Below are 18,266 nucleotides of genomic sequence, written 5' to 3'. Positions count from 1 at the left end.
TAAGGCCTGTTCCCATATTTAAGTTGCAAGCACCAAAAAAGTGGGGACAGGCTGGCTTCTGCCTCCCATCTGGGTCTCAGGTGGGGCTGGGGGAGGAAGTTAATGGGTGCTGATGCTAAGAGCCTTGTTCTGAAATTGCACATCACCCCTGAGAAATGATCCTCCCTGAGCAGGAAGCCCACCAGCAGGCAGCTCTCCCTCCAGGGTGCACAGCCCCTATTGAACGCTCCTCCTGGCTGGGTCTGTGGCTCCCTTCAAGTGGCTTTGTGACCCCCCCCGTGTTCCCCACACCCCACGGGTGCTGACAGCCAGCAGCACCATGCCTTGCCCAGCCAGGCTGGGGTGGAACCCAGCACCCATCCTGACCACACACGTGCCCACAGCACCAACCTCCACTGATTGTTCCAGGAGCTGCTCCTGATCCTCGCAGAGCTCCTCACGTCTTTCGGTTCTGCTGCAGGAATCAGGCAGTGTCTCCTTGCCGAGGCAGTGCCAGGGCAGCTCCTCAGGCTTTGTCTCTGTCCAGGAGCAGGTCCCCAGGAGCAGGAGTCCTGCCCGGGGCAAGGGACACCTCCCACTCCCTGGTATTGTCAGCGTGGTGGTGCCTCCTCTGGGAATGGCTCCCAGTGCTCCCTGCAGGACTGTCACTCCATTAGCCCGGGATACTGCTGGAGAGTGGCCCAGCTGCTGGCATCACCCACAGGCCAACAAACTGTCTTTGGTCCCTTTTCTCCCTGTCTGTGGTGCCCCTCCCTTTAACACTAAATAAAGGCACTGCTGCTGCCTGATGGATGGATCCCTGCTGGCACCCTGCAACAGGATCCATGTCCAGTGCCCTGGGCAAGCTACTGACTGTAGTGCAGTAGCACCTGGGCACTCCCCAGGCTACACATCATGTCCCCCTGGCCACCTTCCAGCCCCTCCATGCCACCCACAAGCCAAGGACACGTTTTGTTACAACATACATACGTATATATATATATATATATATATTTTGCAGTTCAAAATAATTTAAAATGAACTCATCAGCCTGCAGGCACAAGTTCCCAGTGCTGGCAACGAGCGCCACATCTCCCAGGGATGCAGGGACCAGGATGTCCCCATGCTGTCCATCCCAGTGCCCAGCAGGACAAATCTCTCCCCTGGCTTAATGGAAGAGCTGAGTTGTCCCCTGTCCCCACACCTGGGGCAGCACCTGGAGATGCTGAACGCTGGGCAAGGCTTTGGTCCCTCTCTGGCTCCCAAGGGTCCAGGGAAATCCTCCTGCCCCCCACACATCCGGCATTGCCCTGGAGCAGGGCAGGTCGTGGCACCATGGGGAAGGTCGTGGCACCGTGGGGCAGGTCCTGGCACCATGGGGCAGGTCGTGGCACCGTGGGGCAGGTCGTGGCACCGTGGGGCAGGTCCTGGCACCGTGGGGCAGGTCCTGGCACCGTGGGGCAGGTCGTGGCACCGTGGGGCAGGTCGTGGCACCGTGGGGCAGGTCGGTCCCTGCTGTGCTGTCCTGCAGGACATCCTCCTCCTGCCGGCGGGAGCTGTTCTGGGGCTACCGGGGCCCGGGGCGGTGCCGCAGGACGCGCAGGGACAGGGTGTCTGCCTGGAGCAGCAGCTGCCGGATGCGGGGCAGCCCCAGCCCCGACACGGCCGCCCCGTTGACCTGCAGGATCTCATCCCCCACGGCCAGGAGCCCCGCGTACAGCTTGGCCGTGCCGGCGTCTGACATCTCCTGCACGTAGACACCTGCGGAGAGGGAGAGGGGTGGGTGAGCCCCCCACCCCGTGCCCCCCAGGGTGCCCAGGGGCTGCACACCGGCTCTGTGCACAGCAACAAATTCACTACAAATGGCCCTTGGGATGGGATGTGTGTCCCAAGGCAAGGAGTGCAGGACACGCTGTGAGGACGGCGTCCACCACCATCCACCACCCCTTGAGGACCCAGCTGTCCCCACGCTCACTCCTGTGGAGGGAAAAAAGCCACCGTGGAGGAGCCAGGGTGTTACTCCCCTGGGGCTTTGGGACATCACAGTACCTGTGTCGGGCCGGCCGTGCCCAGAGGTGACACAAAACCCAAAGGCCCCGTGGGGAGGTCTCTGCAGCTCCAGCTGGCTGGTGCCATCAGGGAAGACCTCGACCACGCGCCCCACGGCCCGCAGCCGGCTGGGCGCCCCGATGTCCTCCACGCTCAGTGAGCGCCGTGGCCCTGAGGGCCCCTTCCTGTGGGGGGGAGGAAAGATGGGGTGAGCGGGGACCCCAAGAAGCTGCTGGGAACCAGATGATGGGGTCCCTGGCTACACCAAGGGAACACGGGTGGCTGAGCAGCCCAAAACAGCTTTCCCAGGCATGGCAGGGATGTGGTGGTCCCATCCTACCTGTCATCAGGGGTCTGGGGCAGGAGGTAGGCGCTGGCACGGGGTGCCTTGCCCAGGAGGGGGTGCAAGCTCTGGATGGAGGCCGCTTTTTGGGGCTGGCAGAAGGGTGACACCTAGGGAAAAGCACCTGGCTGAGACAGGGGTGACCACGAACACTGTGCAGCATCACAGCTTTACCTCTGCCAATGTGCCCAGGGGGCATCCCACACCCCTGACCCCTCACCAGAGCCCTCCTCAAGCTACCTCTGAGGAGGGATACGCTGTTGTCCCCCACTCTGGGTCAGGACACCTTCTCGGGAAGGCACCTCACTGCTCAGCTGGCTGTGGCACACAAGCTGTGACCCAGAACCAAAACACCCCATCAGATCTCCTCCCCAAATCTGCACTTCCAGCCCCCCTCACTCCTTCCTTCCCCTTACCACTCCCCGTTTATCTCCAGGCTTTGCAAACCCAGCAGCTCTGGGATGTCACAGACCCCCACATCCCCAGGGCTGGTGCTCAGGAAATGGGTCACCCCAGCCCACCAACCCTCCTCTTCATAGAATCACAGAATCCTAGGGGTTGGAAGGGACCTGGAAAGATCATCTAGTCCAACCCCCCCTGCCAGAGCAGGGCCCCCTAGAGTACATCCCCTAGGAACGTGTCCAGGTGGGTTTTGAATGTCTCCAGTGAAGGAGACTCCACAACCCCCCTGGGCAGCCTGTTCCAGGGCTCTGTCACCCTTACAGTAAAAAAATCTTTTCTGATATTCAACTTGAACCTCCTATGCTCCAATTTACACCCATTACCCCTTGTCCTATCACTGGTCACCACTGAGAAAAGCCTAACTCCATCTCCCTGACACTCACCCCTTACATATTTGAAAACATTGATGAGGTCACCCCTCAGTCTCCTTTTCTCCAAACTAAAGAGACCCAGCTCCCTCTTGCAGCCCCTCTGCCCCCACCCACCCGCCCTGCAGACACCCCCATGGTGTGGGGGGTACATCTCGACTCACCAGCTGCAGGGACTGCAGGGAGGGTGACTTCTTCATGGTGGGGCCATCCGGGGGGGTGCTGCTGGGGGCTGGGAGCTGCTCCATGCTGTAGCAGCGGAAGCGGCCCAGGCGCTGCTTGGTGCTCTGGCTCAGGCTGCTCAGGAGTTTCCTCAGCCCCAGCGCTGAGCTGCTGCTGCCCTTGTGGCTCTGTGGCCTCTCTGGCTCCCTGGGTTCAGAGGGACTGTGGTCACCTGGGTGCAAGGGGAAACTGGGGTGCATGGTGAGACCGGGGTGTAGCCACCTCCCCACAGCAAGAACCCTGCACGTGCACGGGATGCCTTCACCAGCCAAAAAGACCCGAAGGGTCTTTTCTATCCATTTTCACCATAGTTTCAAGGAGAACACCCTTGCAATAAAACAGACCTCCCGCGCTCTCTGCCCAAAGGGGATTGAACCCTGCCAAGGGGCTTGAAAGACCCATCCCTGCTTCCAAACCTCCCCGCCAGGCTGAGACACGCTGCACCCTGGGCGCAGGTCCAGCAGGTTCATGTTTGGTGAGCCCCAAGATGGCCCCAGGCTGTCTAATTTAGCACCTAATTATACCCAAAAGGGAAGATCTGGCACTGAGCTAAACCCCTCCAAGGCTGCCCACTGCCGCCTCTGCTGCAACCCACCCAGCAGGACCAGATGTGGGGTGAACCACAGCTTCCCCCAAACCACGTGAACACACGTGCAAAATTGTCCATACCCCCCATATCGTGGTTTCTGGGAGTTTTTGGTGCTGAAAGGTAGAGTCCCACTGAGCAGCCTCAGGAGGGCTCAGCATGGCAGCATCCTGAGGAGGGTTGCTCAGGGATGCAGCACCCACCCCAAGTGGGTGCAGGGTGCCAGTGGCCCCTTGCTCTCACTCACCCCTGTGCTGTGCTCTTGGCTGAGTGCTGTGGCTGCTGTGCTCCAGGTGCCCCAGCATCTTCCACAGGGGGACCAGCAGCTTCCTGGGGCACGGGGACAACAGGCTGTGAGAGTGTCCCTGTAACTGCAAGGAGACAGTCACGTCCCTGCCTCGTCAGGGAGCCCCCGGGCACCCCTACCTGCAGGTCTCCTACCTCTGCCCATCCCCGGGGTGTCCTGCCCATCCTGGCCGCGGGTGTTGTTGCAGTTGTTAGTGGACAAGGCACGGAGGGGGCTCCCCGGGAGCCACCTGGGGCTGCAGGGCCCCCGCCGTTCCCCTGGTCCTGCCGTGGCCCCGGGCTGGGGGGGTGCAGGGCTCCCATCATCAGGCTCAGGGACCCGGGATCCTTGGCTCGATGCTCTTTTCACACCGGTGAAAAGGGGTTTCCTGAAAGGCACCTGGGAGCAGGCCTTCTTGGTGGGGGGGGGAGTGGGGAGGTGGGTGCCCAGCAGGGGGGTGCTGGCCCCCAGCTGCTCAGGGGGCTCACTGGGCTTCTGCAGGGGATGAGCAGCGTTCCCCACCCCCTCCTTGCCCCCCGGATGCTGCTGGGGGTCTGCATCCTCCCGGCTGCCGGTTCTCCCTGGTGGTGGTGGGCAAACAGTCCCTGCCTGGCTTGCGGCAGCACCCGAGCCCCTGACTCCTGTGTCAGGGCCACCACTGGCCACGCAGGTCCCCTTCCCAGCCCTCGCCTCTGGCTGCGGCGTGGCACGGGGAGTCCTGTGCCCACGAGCCCGGGGGTCTCGGTGCCCCCGCGGGTGGGGGCTGCGGGGTCCCGGCTCCTCACTGTCTGTCCGGCAGCCGTCGGAGGTGTCGGTGCTCTCCAGGGCCGAGTCCACCTCGTCGATGTAGGTGACATCCCCGATGTACGTCTCCTTGATCTTCTCAGTGTGGATGCGCTGCCGGGAGGGGAGGATCCACAGTGGGGACCCGCGGGGGCCCAGAGCCCTGGTTTTGGGCTCCAGCCGGGCAGGGCTCAGCCCCACGCTGTCCCCTGGCGTTCTTCCTCGTGCCACGGGGCTGCTTTCGGCCGCGTCGGTGGCTGCCGGTCTGTCCGTGCCTCGGGTGGTGGCAGCGGCACCGAGGAAAGAGCCACAAGCGCTGCACTTGCCCCCGGCCACGAGGTTGCCGCTCTGGCCTTCGGGCTGGCCAGCCCCGTCCCCCGGCTGCTCGCCACCGGCCGGCCCAGGCGAGGGCAGCGCCGAGCCCAGCACCCGTCGGTGCCGCAGCTGCAGCCGCTCCAGGTACCGCACCTCGGCGTCGCGGGCCGACTCGTCCTCGAAGCGGACGCGGGACGGGGAGGGTCCGCGGGGCCGTCGCGGCCGCCCACAGCTCGAGTCCCCGCTGGAGGAATCGCTCAGGCTCCCGCCGTCCCGCGGGGTGAGGCTCGGCCTCCCGCTGGGCTCCCTGGCGTGGGGACAGACAGACAGACAGGCAGGCAGGCAGACAGACAGACAGGCAGGCAGACAGGCAGACAGACAGGCAGACAGACAGGCAGACAGGCAGACAGGCAGACAGGCAGACAGGCAGACAGGCAGACAGGCAGACAGGCAGACAGACAGACAGACAGACAGGCAGGCAGGCAGGCAGGCAGGCAGGCAGGCAGGCAGACAGGCAGGCAGGCAGGCAGACAGACAGACAGGCAGACAGACAGGCAGACAGGCAGACAGGCAGACAGGCAGACAGGCAGGCAGGCAGGCAGGCAGACAGACAGGCAGACAGGCAGACAGGCAGACAGGCAGACAGGCAGACAGGCAGGCAGGCAGGCAGACAGGCAGACAGGCAGACAGACAGACAGACAGACAGACAGACAGGCAGGCAGACAGGCAGACAGGCAGACAGGCAGACAGGCAGACAGGCAGGCAGACAGGCAGGCAGGCAGACAGGCAGACAGGCAGACAGGCAGACAGGCAGACAGGCAGACAGGCAGACAGGCAGACAGGCAGACAGGCAGACAGGCAGACAGGCAGGCAGAAAGGCAGACAGGCAGGCAGACAGACAGACAGGCAGACAGGCAGACAGACACACACACAGACAGATGGGTGAGCTGCCAGGGCTGCCTGGGATGGGAAAGGGAAAGCCCAGCGTGGGGGTGTGGGTTGGGTGGCAGGGAAACCCACCCAGTCCTCCACGCCACCCCGCTCCTCTCCAGCCCTCTGCTCTTTGGCTGTGTCCCTGCTGCCACCCCGCCACCTCCAGAGCCTTCCCTGAGCTGAGGTGTGTGGTTAATCAGTCCGGGAACACCGGGCTGCACATGACCCAGCACACGGGGCTTTGGTAACAACCTCCCAGCACCCAGCTCCTCCGGGAGGGAAAACACAACCCTCCCAGCCAGCCACCAGCACATCCTTAACCACAGAATCACCGAATGGAGATGGTTGGAAGGGACCTCAAAGCTCGTTTAGTTCTAGCCCACTAGTTCCCACCTCCCAACACCAGCTTGCTCCAAGCCCCATCCAACCTGCCCTTGAACATTGGCAGTGATGGGGCAGCCATAACTTCCCTGGCAACTGGGACCAGTGCCTCACCACTCTCTCAGTGAAGAAATTCTTCCTAAAGTCTAACCTAAATCTCTGCTCTTTCAGCTTGAAACTGTTCCCCTTACAAAAAGTCCCTCCCCAGCTTTCCTGGAGCCCCTTCAGGCACTGGAAGGTGCTCTAAAGTCTCCCCAGAGCCTTCTCTTCTCCAGGCTGAACAACTCCCTCAGCCTGGCTCCACAGGAGAGGTTCTCCAGCCCTCTGATCATCTCTGTGGCCTCCTCTGGACTCACTGCAACAGCTCCATGACCTTATTGAGTCCAGAACTGGACAAGGCACCACAGAGGGGGTCAATGCCCCCACGTTATCATAATTAAACGCAACTAAACACCCCCCCCTCAAACATCAGGCAGCAAAAATTTCAAGCCTGCCCAGGCAGGGGGCTGCTCCTGCCAGACCAGAGTTCCCAGTGGCAGGGACCTCAGCTGCACACAGCAGGTCAGACCCTGGCTCCACGCTGCTCCCATCCCCACACGTGTGTGGGCTCTGCCCGCACGGTTCCACGCTTTGCACCCCTACCCACGCTCCACGTGCGCCCTGAGCGCCCCAAAAGGGGCGTTGGGGGTGGCGGTGGCACTGACCTGGGTCTGGGGGCAGTGGTGGGCAGGAGGAGGATGTCGTGGCTGGCGCGCAGGGGGTTCGTCCGAGCCTTCATGCGGGCTCGCTGCAGCAGCTGCTTGGCGTGCTCGTGCCGCGGGCTCAGCTCCAGCTCCTGCCCGGGAACAAAGGCCCTGCAGCCCCGCAGCAGGGAGGGGGATTAGGAAAAAATAACAGGGATTAGACGTGGTTTAACAGTGACGATGCGGCTGCTCTGCCCAGAGAAAGCGGGGCCCGGCCTCCTGTCACGAGCAGGCAGCCAGGAGGAAGCTCCCTGTGCCCCCCGGTGCCAGGGAGGAGGAGGGGGAATGATGCTGCTGGGGGAGCTCAGCACCCACACAGCTCAGGAACCAGCTCGGTTTTGCACCACAGAGGTGGATGGGGAAACCGAGGCAGGTGCTGCCTCTGCTCCCCACCGGCATATATCCCTCAGTGATGTAAAGGCAGGTAGCTTTGGGATGGTGCCCCCAGCCCAGCTGCTTTCCCTTCCCTTCCCTGCAGAGGGTCTTTCCCCACAGCCCCCTGTCCCCACTGCCCCAGCAGCCACAGGCTGGGGGATGCATTGGTGCTGGCACTCAGAGGGCACAGCCCTGCTCCAGTGCTGCCTGCCTGGTTGGCCATGGCCCTAATCCCTCTGATTAAAATAATCAGCTCAGGCAGTCACTTCGGGGAGCCTGGCCTTAACCTCTTCACAGCAGGAGGGTGGGTGCACAGCAGCCCCCAGGAAAGTCCCCTGTGCAAGGCCATGGGGACTCCAGGCTTCCCCCCCTTGCAAGGAAGCATAGCACACCTGGCTCCCAACCTTGTGCTGTCGCTGATCCACCCCAGCCACTGGAGCAGAGCAGAACCAGTAACCACAATCCAGAGGGGTGTTTCCCACTCTCTGCTTCCCCCCATGCAGCCCCCAGCCTGCTCAATGCCACTCACCTCACCTGCCTGTCCCACCCCCCTATTTTCAGTCCATATCTCTGAGGTTTATCATTAGGCCAACAAGATTACACACACCTGCTGCCTCCATCCTCTTAAGCACCTGGAGCAAATTTCTGTCTCATCCTCACCCCCAGCTCCCTTCCCACCCTGTGCCCCAGCACCCCATGGACACCCTGCTTGCTCTGACCTTCCTCACACTGCAGCATCCTTGGAGCCCTTCCATGCTCCCGCATCCCCTACACCCCCCAGCCCTTCCAAGCCTCAGTGTTGCTTTGGGAGTGCATTTACAACACAGGGCAGGGAGGGGGAAATCTTCCCCACCACCACCATCTGTGCCACACCTACCTGCAGCCTTCAGCGTTTTGCAGTGGGACCCCTGAGTCCCAGTCCCCATCATTCACTGGCACCTCTGAAAAGAAGACAGGGAAAGGGTCATTAAGGGTCATTCTGGCAGGATGGCAGCCCCCTTGCTAACACCCCACATACCTCCAGACCCACAGCCTAGCCTGCTCTAAAAAAACACCTTTTTTGGGGGCTAATTCCTTACAGGGTGCCACAGCTTCTGCACTCCAGAGGAGCAGGATATGGGGTGGGCCTGCAGGGATGGGGACCGTGAGGTTGTCAGGACAGAGGGTTTTGAAGGAGAAATTAATTCCCTTTTGTGGTGGCAGTGTGCAAAGGGAAGGTGATGCCCGCAGCCCTCAAGTGCCCCCAAGGCAAGTTTCTTGCTCTTGCTGTTAGCAGTGAAAAGCCCCAGCAGGCAGCTGGTGGGGACCAGCAGCACCCGTTTTGTTCACGAGCATCTCTGGCAGCTGCTGGTGCACAGGGTGCAGGGCCCATGGGGGTCACCCATGGGCACCCACAGCCTGGAGGATGGCACCGAGGGCACCCCCTGCACCCCAAAGCTTTTTTCTTCCTGCTCTGCCCGGGCTCTTCCCAAAACAATCACCCCCTGCTCAAAATACGCACCGGGCACGGCGAGGCCCAGCACCTCCTGCAGCAGCCGCCGGTTCCTCTCCACTCGTTCAGCCAGAGAGAGCCTCTCCCAGCCCCCTGACACGGCGGGGGACGCAGAGGGAGCCCCCCAGTCCCGCACCTCCTTTCCTGCGGGGGATCTCTCCTGGGGGAACGCAGAGCCTCGGGACCCGCTGCCCTCGTCGCCTCTGGATGCCGGCACCCGCCAGAGCCCCGGGGTGCCGGCGCGGGGCGGGGGGGTCAGGGGGGGCCCGGGTGCGGGGTCCCCGCCATCCAGCAGCCCGTCCGTCAGGTACGTGCGGAGCTGAGCCCGCGGCTCCGGCGCTGCCGCATCCCAGCCCGGCTTCCCCCGCCGCGTCCGGGGCTTCCTGGGTGAGGAGCGCTCGGGGGTGGCCGCAGAAGCCCCCGGCCGCCCAGCCCCCCGCCTCTCCTTCAGCGCCTTCACCTTACTCTCCAGGACGGCATGGGGGCTTGGGGTGGCCTCGGGGTTCTCCGACGGGGTGGGGGCTTGGCCAGGATGCTTGGGGGGCCACGGGGCCCGCCCTGTCTCAGCAGGATAGCCCCCCTCCATGTGCCCTGTGGAGAGAAATGCCAGGGATGAGCCCCCCCACTCCTCTGGCACCTTCACCCTCTCCAGTTCCTCCCGCAACCCTCCCGCTTCCCCAGGCCCTGAGGGCAGCAGGCACTGCCGTGTCTGTGCCTGGGAAACAAAGGCACCCGAGGCCACTGTGGTGCGGGGACGGGGAGCAACACGCCACCCACCCAGAGCCCTGACACCGCACCAGCATCGCTCTGAAGCAAGGAGGGGAAAGGGGGACAATTCCCCAGAATGGGCAGCCAGAGGCAGAGCAGGAGCCCCAGTGCCCAACTGTGCTGTTTTGGGCGCCCCAGGGCATCCAGCGAGATGCCTCAGAGGAACGGGCACTTTCCGAGGCAAACGACACCCCGCACAGATCCAAGGTGTGGGGCCGGAGGTGCCAGCAGACAGACATCTGCCCTCCCCCCTCCATTGCAGCCCCCAGGGTCACACGTGTCACCCACATCACCCATCCTGCCCTGGCCATGTGGTCAGTGGCTGCTGTTGCCCCCCCTGCACCCCACCGGGAGCATCCCTGCCCAGCTGGTACCTCTGGAGCAGCCTCCCCCGTAGCCGGGGCTGCAGGAACATTCCGGGGACACCCACCCCAGGCCCTTAGCCCCCCCAGGTCACCGCAGCCCTTTGCTGTCCCGGGGCAAGAGGGGAGGCAAGGTTATCCTTACCCCCGGAGCACTATCGGGAGAGGGCTGGGGAAAGGGAGAAGAAAGCGGAAGAAGGGAAGGAACCAGAGGAAGGGGAAAAAAAAATTAAAAAAAAAAGAAAGGACTAACCAGCAAATCCCGGCCCCTTCAGCCGAGCCTGAGCTCAGCTGCTTGGCTGGGCCGTGGGGCCGTGGCCAGCCCTGCCTCCCGCCCGGGCCTCCTCTTTCTCCTCCTCCTCCTCCTCCTCTACTGCACACCCCACACCGGGGCACGGGGCCAAAACGTGCCCCAGCCCCGCAGCCCCCCCCGCCTGCCCCCGCCGTGGCTGGCCAGTGGCCCCCAAGGGTGGCCAGGAGCAGCGTGGGGGGGACGGGACCCCGCAGGAAGAGAGACCCAACACCCCACCGCGGGATGGAGGGAAGCCTTGGCCAGCTCTCAGGAATGTCCTTTGTCTGGGTTTGGGAGGCGAACAGGGACCTCCCCGGGAGACATTTCACCCTGGGGTGATGGATGCCCGAGGGGTCTGACCCACTCTGGGGCTTCAGGGGCCCCAAAAGGATGGAGAAGGTGGTCCCGCCGGGGCGGGGGTGATTGCTCTAGCAGCATCCAGCAAAGCCCCACGGGCGTTAGGCAGCCTCCTGAGAGCATCAGGGATTTGCAGAGGTTCCCCGCTTCCCTGGAGGCCAAATCATGCCAAGAGCCCCCGGCAAGCCAGGGCCAACCCAGCGTCTTTGGGCAGGGGGATGGTGGGAGCCGAGCTTGGAGCATCCACAAACCATCACTCCAGGCACCCTGCAGAACCACCCACTCCCCACTCACCGACCCCTCCCACCTCCCTCACCCGAGACCCCGCAAAACTCATCACACAGGGTGAGGGTCCCAGGCGGGCACGGCTTACCTGGAGGTGCCGGGGACAGCGTCCCCGGGGGGCAGGAGGGGTGCGGCGGGGGCCATGGGCGTCCCGGCTCCGCTCCGGCTGCCGCTTTAAGCCGCAGCTTTTGATATTCGTGATTGGTTTCATAATCCCGATCAAAAGGAAATCACCAGGATTATGAAATTGTTTTAATCTCCTCCCGGCTCCCGCCACACTGGCCCCCGCCAGCACGAGCAGCAAGAAATCACTTTTATCTTCTTAAATTGACCCCAGCATCCCAGTGACCCCGAGTCTTCCCTCGGCTGCTCCCAGGCAGGAGGGGACCACTGGCGGGTTGGGGGGAAGCAGCCCAAGGGCAAAGAGCCCCTCGCTCCACACCCCAGCCCCGAGGTCCAACCTCCCTCGCCACACCAAGACCCCTCCTCACCTCCACGTCGTCCCGGAGAGCGATCCCGGCCCCTCCGCCCGCGCCGGGAGGGTGAGAGGCGCCTGGGAGGTGTTGTCCCCATCAGTCTGGGGACCAACAGCCCAGGGAGGTGGCAAGGGAAGGGCAGGCAGTGCGGGCAGGGAGCTCCCGGGGCGCAGGGATTAAACCTCCGGGAAGCGGCTGGCGTGAGTAGCAACAGGCTTAGTGTGATTTTAAGGCGCTGGGCTCTCTTCTGGAGGAAGATTGATTGCAAGAGACGATGAAGAGATTTAAGAGCTGAAAACGAAAGCACAGACCCCAGACAACCCAGGGCTGGGCTGCTCAGCCTCCGGTCACCCACTGCCCAGGCAGGACAACACCCTGGACTAGAGGCAAGCTGCAGAGAGGCAACACAGGGCTCCCAGAAGGACCATGAGCCTTGAGCCAGAACAGAAGGGTCTGAGCAGATTGCCTCCAGCATCACCCTCTGTGTGTTGGGTTTGAGCCCTGGACACCTTTCTGAAGAACTCCAGGCAAGCTGGGAAACCTTCCCCCCACCACCACCTTCCTCCAAGCACCTCCACCTCCTCCCACAGACGTTGCCCACCTCTGGCCACCAGTGACAACCCATGGCTCCCAAGGGTGCACAAGTAATGTCCTACTGGCCACTAGAAGGAAACACTTTGTGGGTGGGTGCAGCACCAGGGGGGGGAAGAAAGACACACAGCTGGGCACAAAAGAGCCATCAGATCATTGGAAAACAAAGAGCTTGTAATAATGAAAAAAGGACAGATTTTGTAACCAATCACTTTTTCCTTTGAAAAACACAATCACAGTAACTTTGCTTTATACAACCACCTAAAAACTATGAAACAGTATCACATTGTGCATTAGTATTATTTTTTCTTTTTAAACCTACTTATCAAGAAGGGTATTCCACACTTCAAAAATTATATCCATTTGGGGAGGAAAGAGGAGACAGCTAATAATAGCGCAGTCACAGATACACCATGAGTCCAAGCAAGCGGCAATTCTTTGTCCTCACCTTTTCCACTTAGCCAAAAAAGAAGAGTGGAGAAGGGGATAGCAAAAGAGAAAGGAAGAGGAAAGAAAGAAAGAAAGCAAGCACCCACAGAGGACTAATCACACTCCATAATTACTTTTGACATCTACAGGGCTTCATAGAAAGATCATTTAGATCAACACAGGGGGAAGGGAGAGGAAGGCGGCGGTGGGACCGGGGGAAACCGTGGCACTTCCACCCCAGGCCCCTTCCAAAGGCCGATCCTTCGCCGGGACCTACGGGATGGGGAGGTCATCACAAGTTCTACCAGGCTGCCCAATTTCTCCTCTGGAGCAAAGAGTTTGCAATTTGGTTTCTAGAGCTTAAGGGACTGTTAGGCCATGGGGCATCTTCCCAGGCAGGGTGGGTGCCTCTAACCCAGGCCCACTGTGGACTTCCACTGGGAACAGGGCTGGGGCACCAGCATCTGGAGATACCCGGTATCACCAGCCTTTTCCTCTCTTCCCCTTGCAAAACCTGCATTTCTCTTGCAGTCAGGATGCTGCAAGCAGGGACAGAAGCCCCCAAAGGACCCAGCAGTGGTGGGTGGGTTGACAGCTCATCCCCCGGTGCAGTATTTGGGATGCTGTGATGCACAGGAGTCAAGGTTTGATGAGGGCACAGCCACCATGACTGCTGAAGAGTCACCCTAGGGGCTTTCCACAATTCTCCCAGGAGCCCCAGCCCCTCTTTTCCAAGGAGACAAACCAATCCGATTGACTTCTAGAATAAAAATGTAAATGATAAAAAAACCAAAAAGCAACCAAACAAAAAAACCCCAGTATGCTTAAGGCAGAAGATCATCTTCCCCCTGCAAGTGCAAAGCAGGAGAGGAGAGGAGAGGAGGACATGGAACAAAGAGATGGCTCCCAATGGGAGCTAAGCCACACCCCAGTGCCAGGGCACGTCCCCCACAAATCCCACAAAAGCCTGGGGCACACACCAGGTCCCAGCAAGCAGCACACAGAAGCATCCTTGCAAGGTAAGGCCAAATTTTCTTGGCTGTTCAAAACTCAAGCAAAGCCCAACGGCTTCACACCATCTCCTTTGCTCCTTGGAAGATCCACAGGGAAATCCTCAGGGATCCTTCTGAGCAAGGACCATGCTTCCCTCCCCTGCCTGTCACATGGCCAAGCACAAGAAGGTCTTAGGGAAGCGAGAGCTGCAGGACCCAACTCTGCTCCACAAGAGGTGTTTCCCCCCACAAGATTTTTGTGCTGAAGGATGCTGGTGGTTGCTTCCCATTGCCCTGTGTCCCATCAGCTTCAGACAAACAACGTCAGCAAAGACACCAGAGAGACAAGGAGGGCTGGGAGCAGGGCAGGGGAAGGCATAGGACAAGCAACAGCTGACTTTGGGAATGTGCCTGGATTTGAGAGGTAGGAATTTGTTTGATACATACATGATCCAAGAGCCCTGCAAAAGCATTCCCTTTAAAACGTGGCGGGACAGCAGTCGGTTCCTGTTGAAGAAGCAGCTCCTGCCTCCCGAGTCCATAAAGCCCAAACCTAAACCCCAAACCTAAACCCCACTGCCCCCCAGCACACGGCACTGCCTGCCCCCAGCTTGGGGACCTGGTGTTCCTGGTGACACGGTCCCAAAGCCACGCAGGGAATTCCAGTGAGCAAATAAACCCTGGATGCTGTAAATCCTAACTTCCTGCAAACCACAAATCCTTGGAAGGATGGAAAGCAGCAGGGAATCAGCCAGTTCAAAAGGAATGTCCAAAACTGATCGGTCACACTGTGACATCTCAAAGGGCCATGAAGATGATGAGAGGGCTGAAGAACCTCTCCTGTGGAGACAGGCTGGGAGCTGGGGTTTGTTCAGCACCTCCCAGTACCTGAAGGAGCTACAGGAAACCTGGGGAGAGACCTCTCACAGGGACTTGAAGTGACAAGGCCAACGGCTTTGAGCTGAAAGGGGAGATTTAGATTAAGTATTAAGAATAAATTCTTGCCTGTGAGGATGGTTTGAGACTGGCACAGGTTGCCCAGAGAAGCTGTGGCTGCCCCACCCCTGAAGTGTTCAAGGCCAGGCTGGATGGGGCTTGGAGCAAGCAGGAGGTGTCCCTGCCCATGCAGGGGGGTTGGAACTTGATCTTTAAGGTCCCTTCCAGCCCAGATGACCACGGTTCTCTCTCCTCCCTCCCCTTCCACAGGACCACCTGCACGGGCTTCAGCCAGACACAACCAGCTCCCACACTGACCTCACAGCTACAGCCACAGCCTCTGCCAATCTCTGCACGGAACCACAAGGACAGACACCCAAACCTAGCACAGCTTCACAGCAGCCAAAGCCCAGACCCGCCTCAGCTTTTACCTTCCAACCTGTTACATCCCAGCAACTAAAGCACTGGATGAAGTCCCCAGCTCCTTTCAGCTCTGCTCTCCATCCCTCTGGATTGTCCCCCCTCAGCAAAGCCAGCTCACAAAGCAAAGCCAGCCCAGGCCTGTCCCCACTCCCCTCACCTTGCTGCTCACAAAGAGCAACAGGGGCTGTTTTCTCTCACCATCTGCTCGGCTTCTTAAGTCTCTCTTTATTGGACAGATGTTCCTGCAGACACGCAGCCACCCTGGCTTTAGCTCTCAGGAGGAACTGGCACATCCGATTTCTCAGAAATCCCCAGGAGGGAGGGGACAGGCAGAGGCAGCACTGGAAGCCTTTAAAAGCCACACACCCAGGAATTTGGGCTCCTTTCTCCCCAGAAGAGCATCTTCACTGCCAAACAATCTTTTATTTTACAAGATAATCTTTGCTACCTGCAGCATGCCACCTCCCCCCACCCCTTTATTTATTTTTTTCTCCCTCTGCAAGAAATATCAGTAAAGCTCTTTTTCTTTTGATAAAGAACCAATTGCTTAAGTAACAGCACGGGTTTATTTTGGATTCCTCCCCCCAGGGCGTGGCTGCCCCCCTCTAACCCACCCTGAGGTCAGTCTGGTTTCACAGCTCTTGCTGGAAACACCTACACAAAGGTTTAATGGGGCAACCACTGCCACAACACAGACACCACAACAGTTTAAGGGGCTTTACAACTCCCACTCCACTTCCATAAGAATGGGAACCTTCCATTTCAATACCAACAACAGCCCTAGGGGAGCGAGGCATGGGAACAACTCCTGGGCACAACCTCTGCCAGCCCAGCCTCCCTGCACTGGAGCAGATTGAAGCTGTGGGAGGTGCAAGGAGAAGCACCCCAAGACACCCCAGCTGCTCCACCACAACAGCAGCTACTGGAGACACCTCCCAGCAGCTCCATCCCTGTTTCCTCAAGAGCTGAGAGCCTGCCACAGAAGCACAGATAGCTACACGGTTGCAGTGGTGTTGCCCTCAGCCTGGCACAAGTTCACCACCACCTAATGTTCATCTGCTTCAAATAAAATTAACAGAACTAAGCTTCCCTTTTCAGTTCCTCTGGGCAAGAGGCACAGCAGGCAAACTGAGAAAAATGCAACATACCAGTTGTGGGAAAAGCCATGCTATTAGTTAATTAAAAGAAAAAAAAAAATTACTACTGAACAGCAACTGAGCAGGGATTCCTGCAATTCCATCACCACAACTACAGGCAAGCCAGCAGACAAACATCAGTGCAAGGATCCTACTTCACGAGTGTCACCTTCCCTGACCATCCCAGCTGTGCCCCCAGAATTTGCTTGGCTGCAAACACAGCTGCCCTTGGCCCAACTCTGTGCTTCCCCAAGTGGAGCAGTGAGATAAGGCAAGGGGCAGCATGCCAGGATAGCACCTGACAGAGGATTTTTTCCATACCACAAGCCACATGGAGACCTGTTTGCAACTTCCCTTCCCCAGCACAGTCCTTTCCATACTCCCTGACAGCTCTCTAAGACACCACAGCTCCTGAATCCCAACCACACCCCATGGGAACCATCACCTCCTTGCCTCGTCCCACTGTTGCACTGGGCTGCAGAACAACACTCTCTGCTCAGTGTGGGATGCCCTCGTGCCATCTAAGGATTCTTAAGGCTTTGAAAAATACATTTGGATGTGGAGAACAAAGTTCTGAAGCCTTTCTTGGCCTAGACAGTGGGACCCAGCTCTCCTTTCAAAAGGGCCTTAGAGTCATCTGCCCAACTGTCACACAGCTGCAGGGGAAAGTGGTGTTGAACTGGCACAAGAGAGATGCCCAGAAGCAGTAGCAGCAACTAAAAAACCAAAAAAATCAGAAAGAGAAACTTTGGTTTAAAATAAAATAAAACGAAAAAGAAAGGGGGAGAGAAAAGGTAAACACAGGTGCAAGTTGTCTCACGAGAGGGGGTATTTGCAGGGCATAGTCCCACAACCCTGGAGATGGAGATCTACATTCGCAGCTTTGTTTTACCATTACAACCTTCATTGCACAGGACTCAAAATCACCCTCATATGGTTAAATTTCATAAATAATGTGAAAACTATGCAACAGATACATCATATTTCCAAAAAATTATAAGAAAAGTTACATCAAATTAAAAAGTAGCTTCATGAATGAAGATACTGCTCTAAGTGCACTTTCCCTGCAAGTGCAGCCAGTGCCTCAGCGCTGGATATGAAGAAAAAAAAACCAACAACAACAACAACACAAAAACCCCCAAAACAAAACAAAAAATCAGATTTAAAAACTTAAGTCCGGTTTCAACCAGTCAAAACCGGGCCAAGCAGAAACTGAGTGTGCTCTCAGCACTGTCCCGTGAGGGAGTCCCTATGATGCTTCGTTATCCAGACAGGTTTGGATGTCCTTGTTGAGACTGTAAACAATCCTTCTTTCCTGAACTGTCCTCTTTATTGGCAAAACAAAGTAAAATATTTTATTTTTTTTTCTTTTTTTTTTTTTTTTTTTAAAATAGAACATTAAAATTAACCCAGAAGAAAAGAAATGAAACACAGTGAGCTTGTTGGAGTCCTAGGATCTGGTCTGGAAGAGCTCGGAAAACATGTTCAGTGTTTTCTCCTGTTTTCAGCTGGAACTGTACCAGAGATGGGGTTACTTGGGGAAGAGGGGAACAGAACGGGAAAAACAAAGGATGCGGAATAAGAGCCCGAGGCCACCTCATGTGTTCACTTCACTCGCCAGGTTCTCTATCAACACCTTAGTGTCACAAGCCTTGGACCTGGAAAAAAAAACAAACAGAAGACACTCACTGGGGAGGAGGAGAAATTCCCATGACTACATGCAGACACTAAAAACACAGTGTTCTTGGAAACTTCCTTCTACAGAGAAGAATTCCTTTCCTCCCCGGGAACTGTGTCACACTCTCCCATCCCTCTGCACAAAGCTCCCCAAAACCTCTGCAGCAAAGCCAAGGGAGAGTTTGTCCTCCACTTGCCACTGCACAAAGGTACCAAGCAGCTCAT

The 18,266-nt window shown here is 58.6% G+C and overlaps 3 protein-coding genes across 6 annotated transcripts in view; all 3 read right to left on the bottom strand.

The window, feature by feature from the left end:
- IER5 (immediate early response 5) overlaps window positions 1-11,923 on the bottom strand; it is a 37,289-nt gene extending 25,366 nt beyond the window's left edge. Inside the window, exon 1 of the mRNA XM_071751450.1 lies at window positions 11,903-11,923. The gene's annotated coding sequence lies outside the window, so the exon portion shown is untranslated. The remainder of the gene's footprint in view (window positions 1-11,902) is intronic.
- On the bottom strand, window positions 971-11,613 carry KIAA1614 (KIAA1614 ortholog). Of its 4 annotated transcripts, XM_071751416.1 has the most exons (11): window positions 11,470-11,608; window positions 10,460-10,616; window positions 9,327-9,908; window positions 8,703-8,766; window positions 7,412-7,561; window positions 4,451-5,700; window positions 4,257-4,380; window positions 3,366-3,570; window positions 2,369-2,481; window positions 2,029-2,213; window positions 971-1,740 (listed from the first exon to the last, which is right to left on the bottom strand). In XM_071751416.1, exons 3-11 carry the CDS (start codon window positions 9,901-9,903, stop codon window positions 1,547-1,549), a joined length of 2,862 nt encoding a protein of 953 aa, XP_071607517.1. In that variant the 5' UTR covers window positions 9,904-9,908; window positions 10,460-10,616; window positions 11,470-11,608; the 3' UTR covers window positions 971-1,546. The 4 variants fall into 4 exon arrangements, 3 of the variants coding, with proteins under 3 accessions (XP_071607517.1, XP_071607518.1, XP_071607519.1); XM_071751417.1 differs by lacking the exon at window positions 10,460-10,616; XR_011727243.1 differs by lacking the exon at window positions 2,369-2,481 and having other exon boundaries at window positions 1,603-1,740; window positions 11,470-11,611.
- Window positions 11,924-12,601: 678 nt separating the features above from the next.
- Window positions 12,602-18,266, bottom strand: part of XPR1 (xenotropic and polytropic retrovirus receptor 1) — a 93,773-nt gene continuing 88,108 nt past the window's right edge. The window contains exon 15 of the mRNA XM_071751374.1: window positions 12,602-18,022. Within this exon, the coding sequence (XP_071607475.1) occupies window positions 17,962-18,022 (61 nt within the window). The 3' untranslated portion in view covers window positions 12,602-17,961. The remainder of the gene's footprint in view (window positions 18,023-18,266) is intronic.

This window comes from Heliangelus exortis, chromosome 8 (genome assembly GCF_036169615.1).
Source record: "Heliangelus exortis chromosome 8, bHelExo1.hap1, whole genome shotgun sequence".
Lineage (NCBI taxonomy): Eukaryota > Metazoa > Chordata > Aves > Apodiformes > Trochilidae > Heliangelus > Heliangelus exortis.
This window is presented reverse-complemented; position numbering and strand designations above follow the sequence as displayed.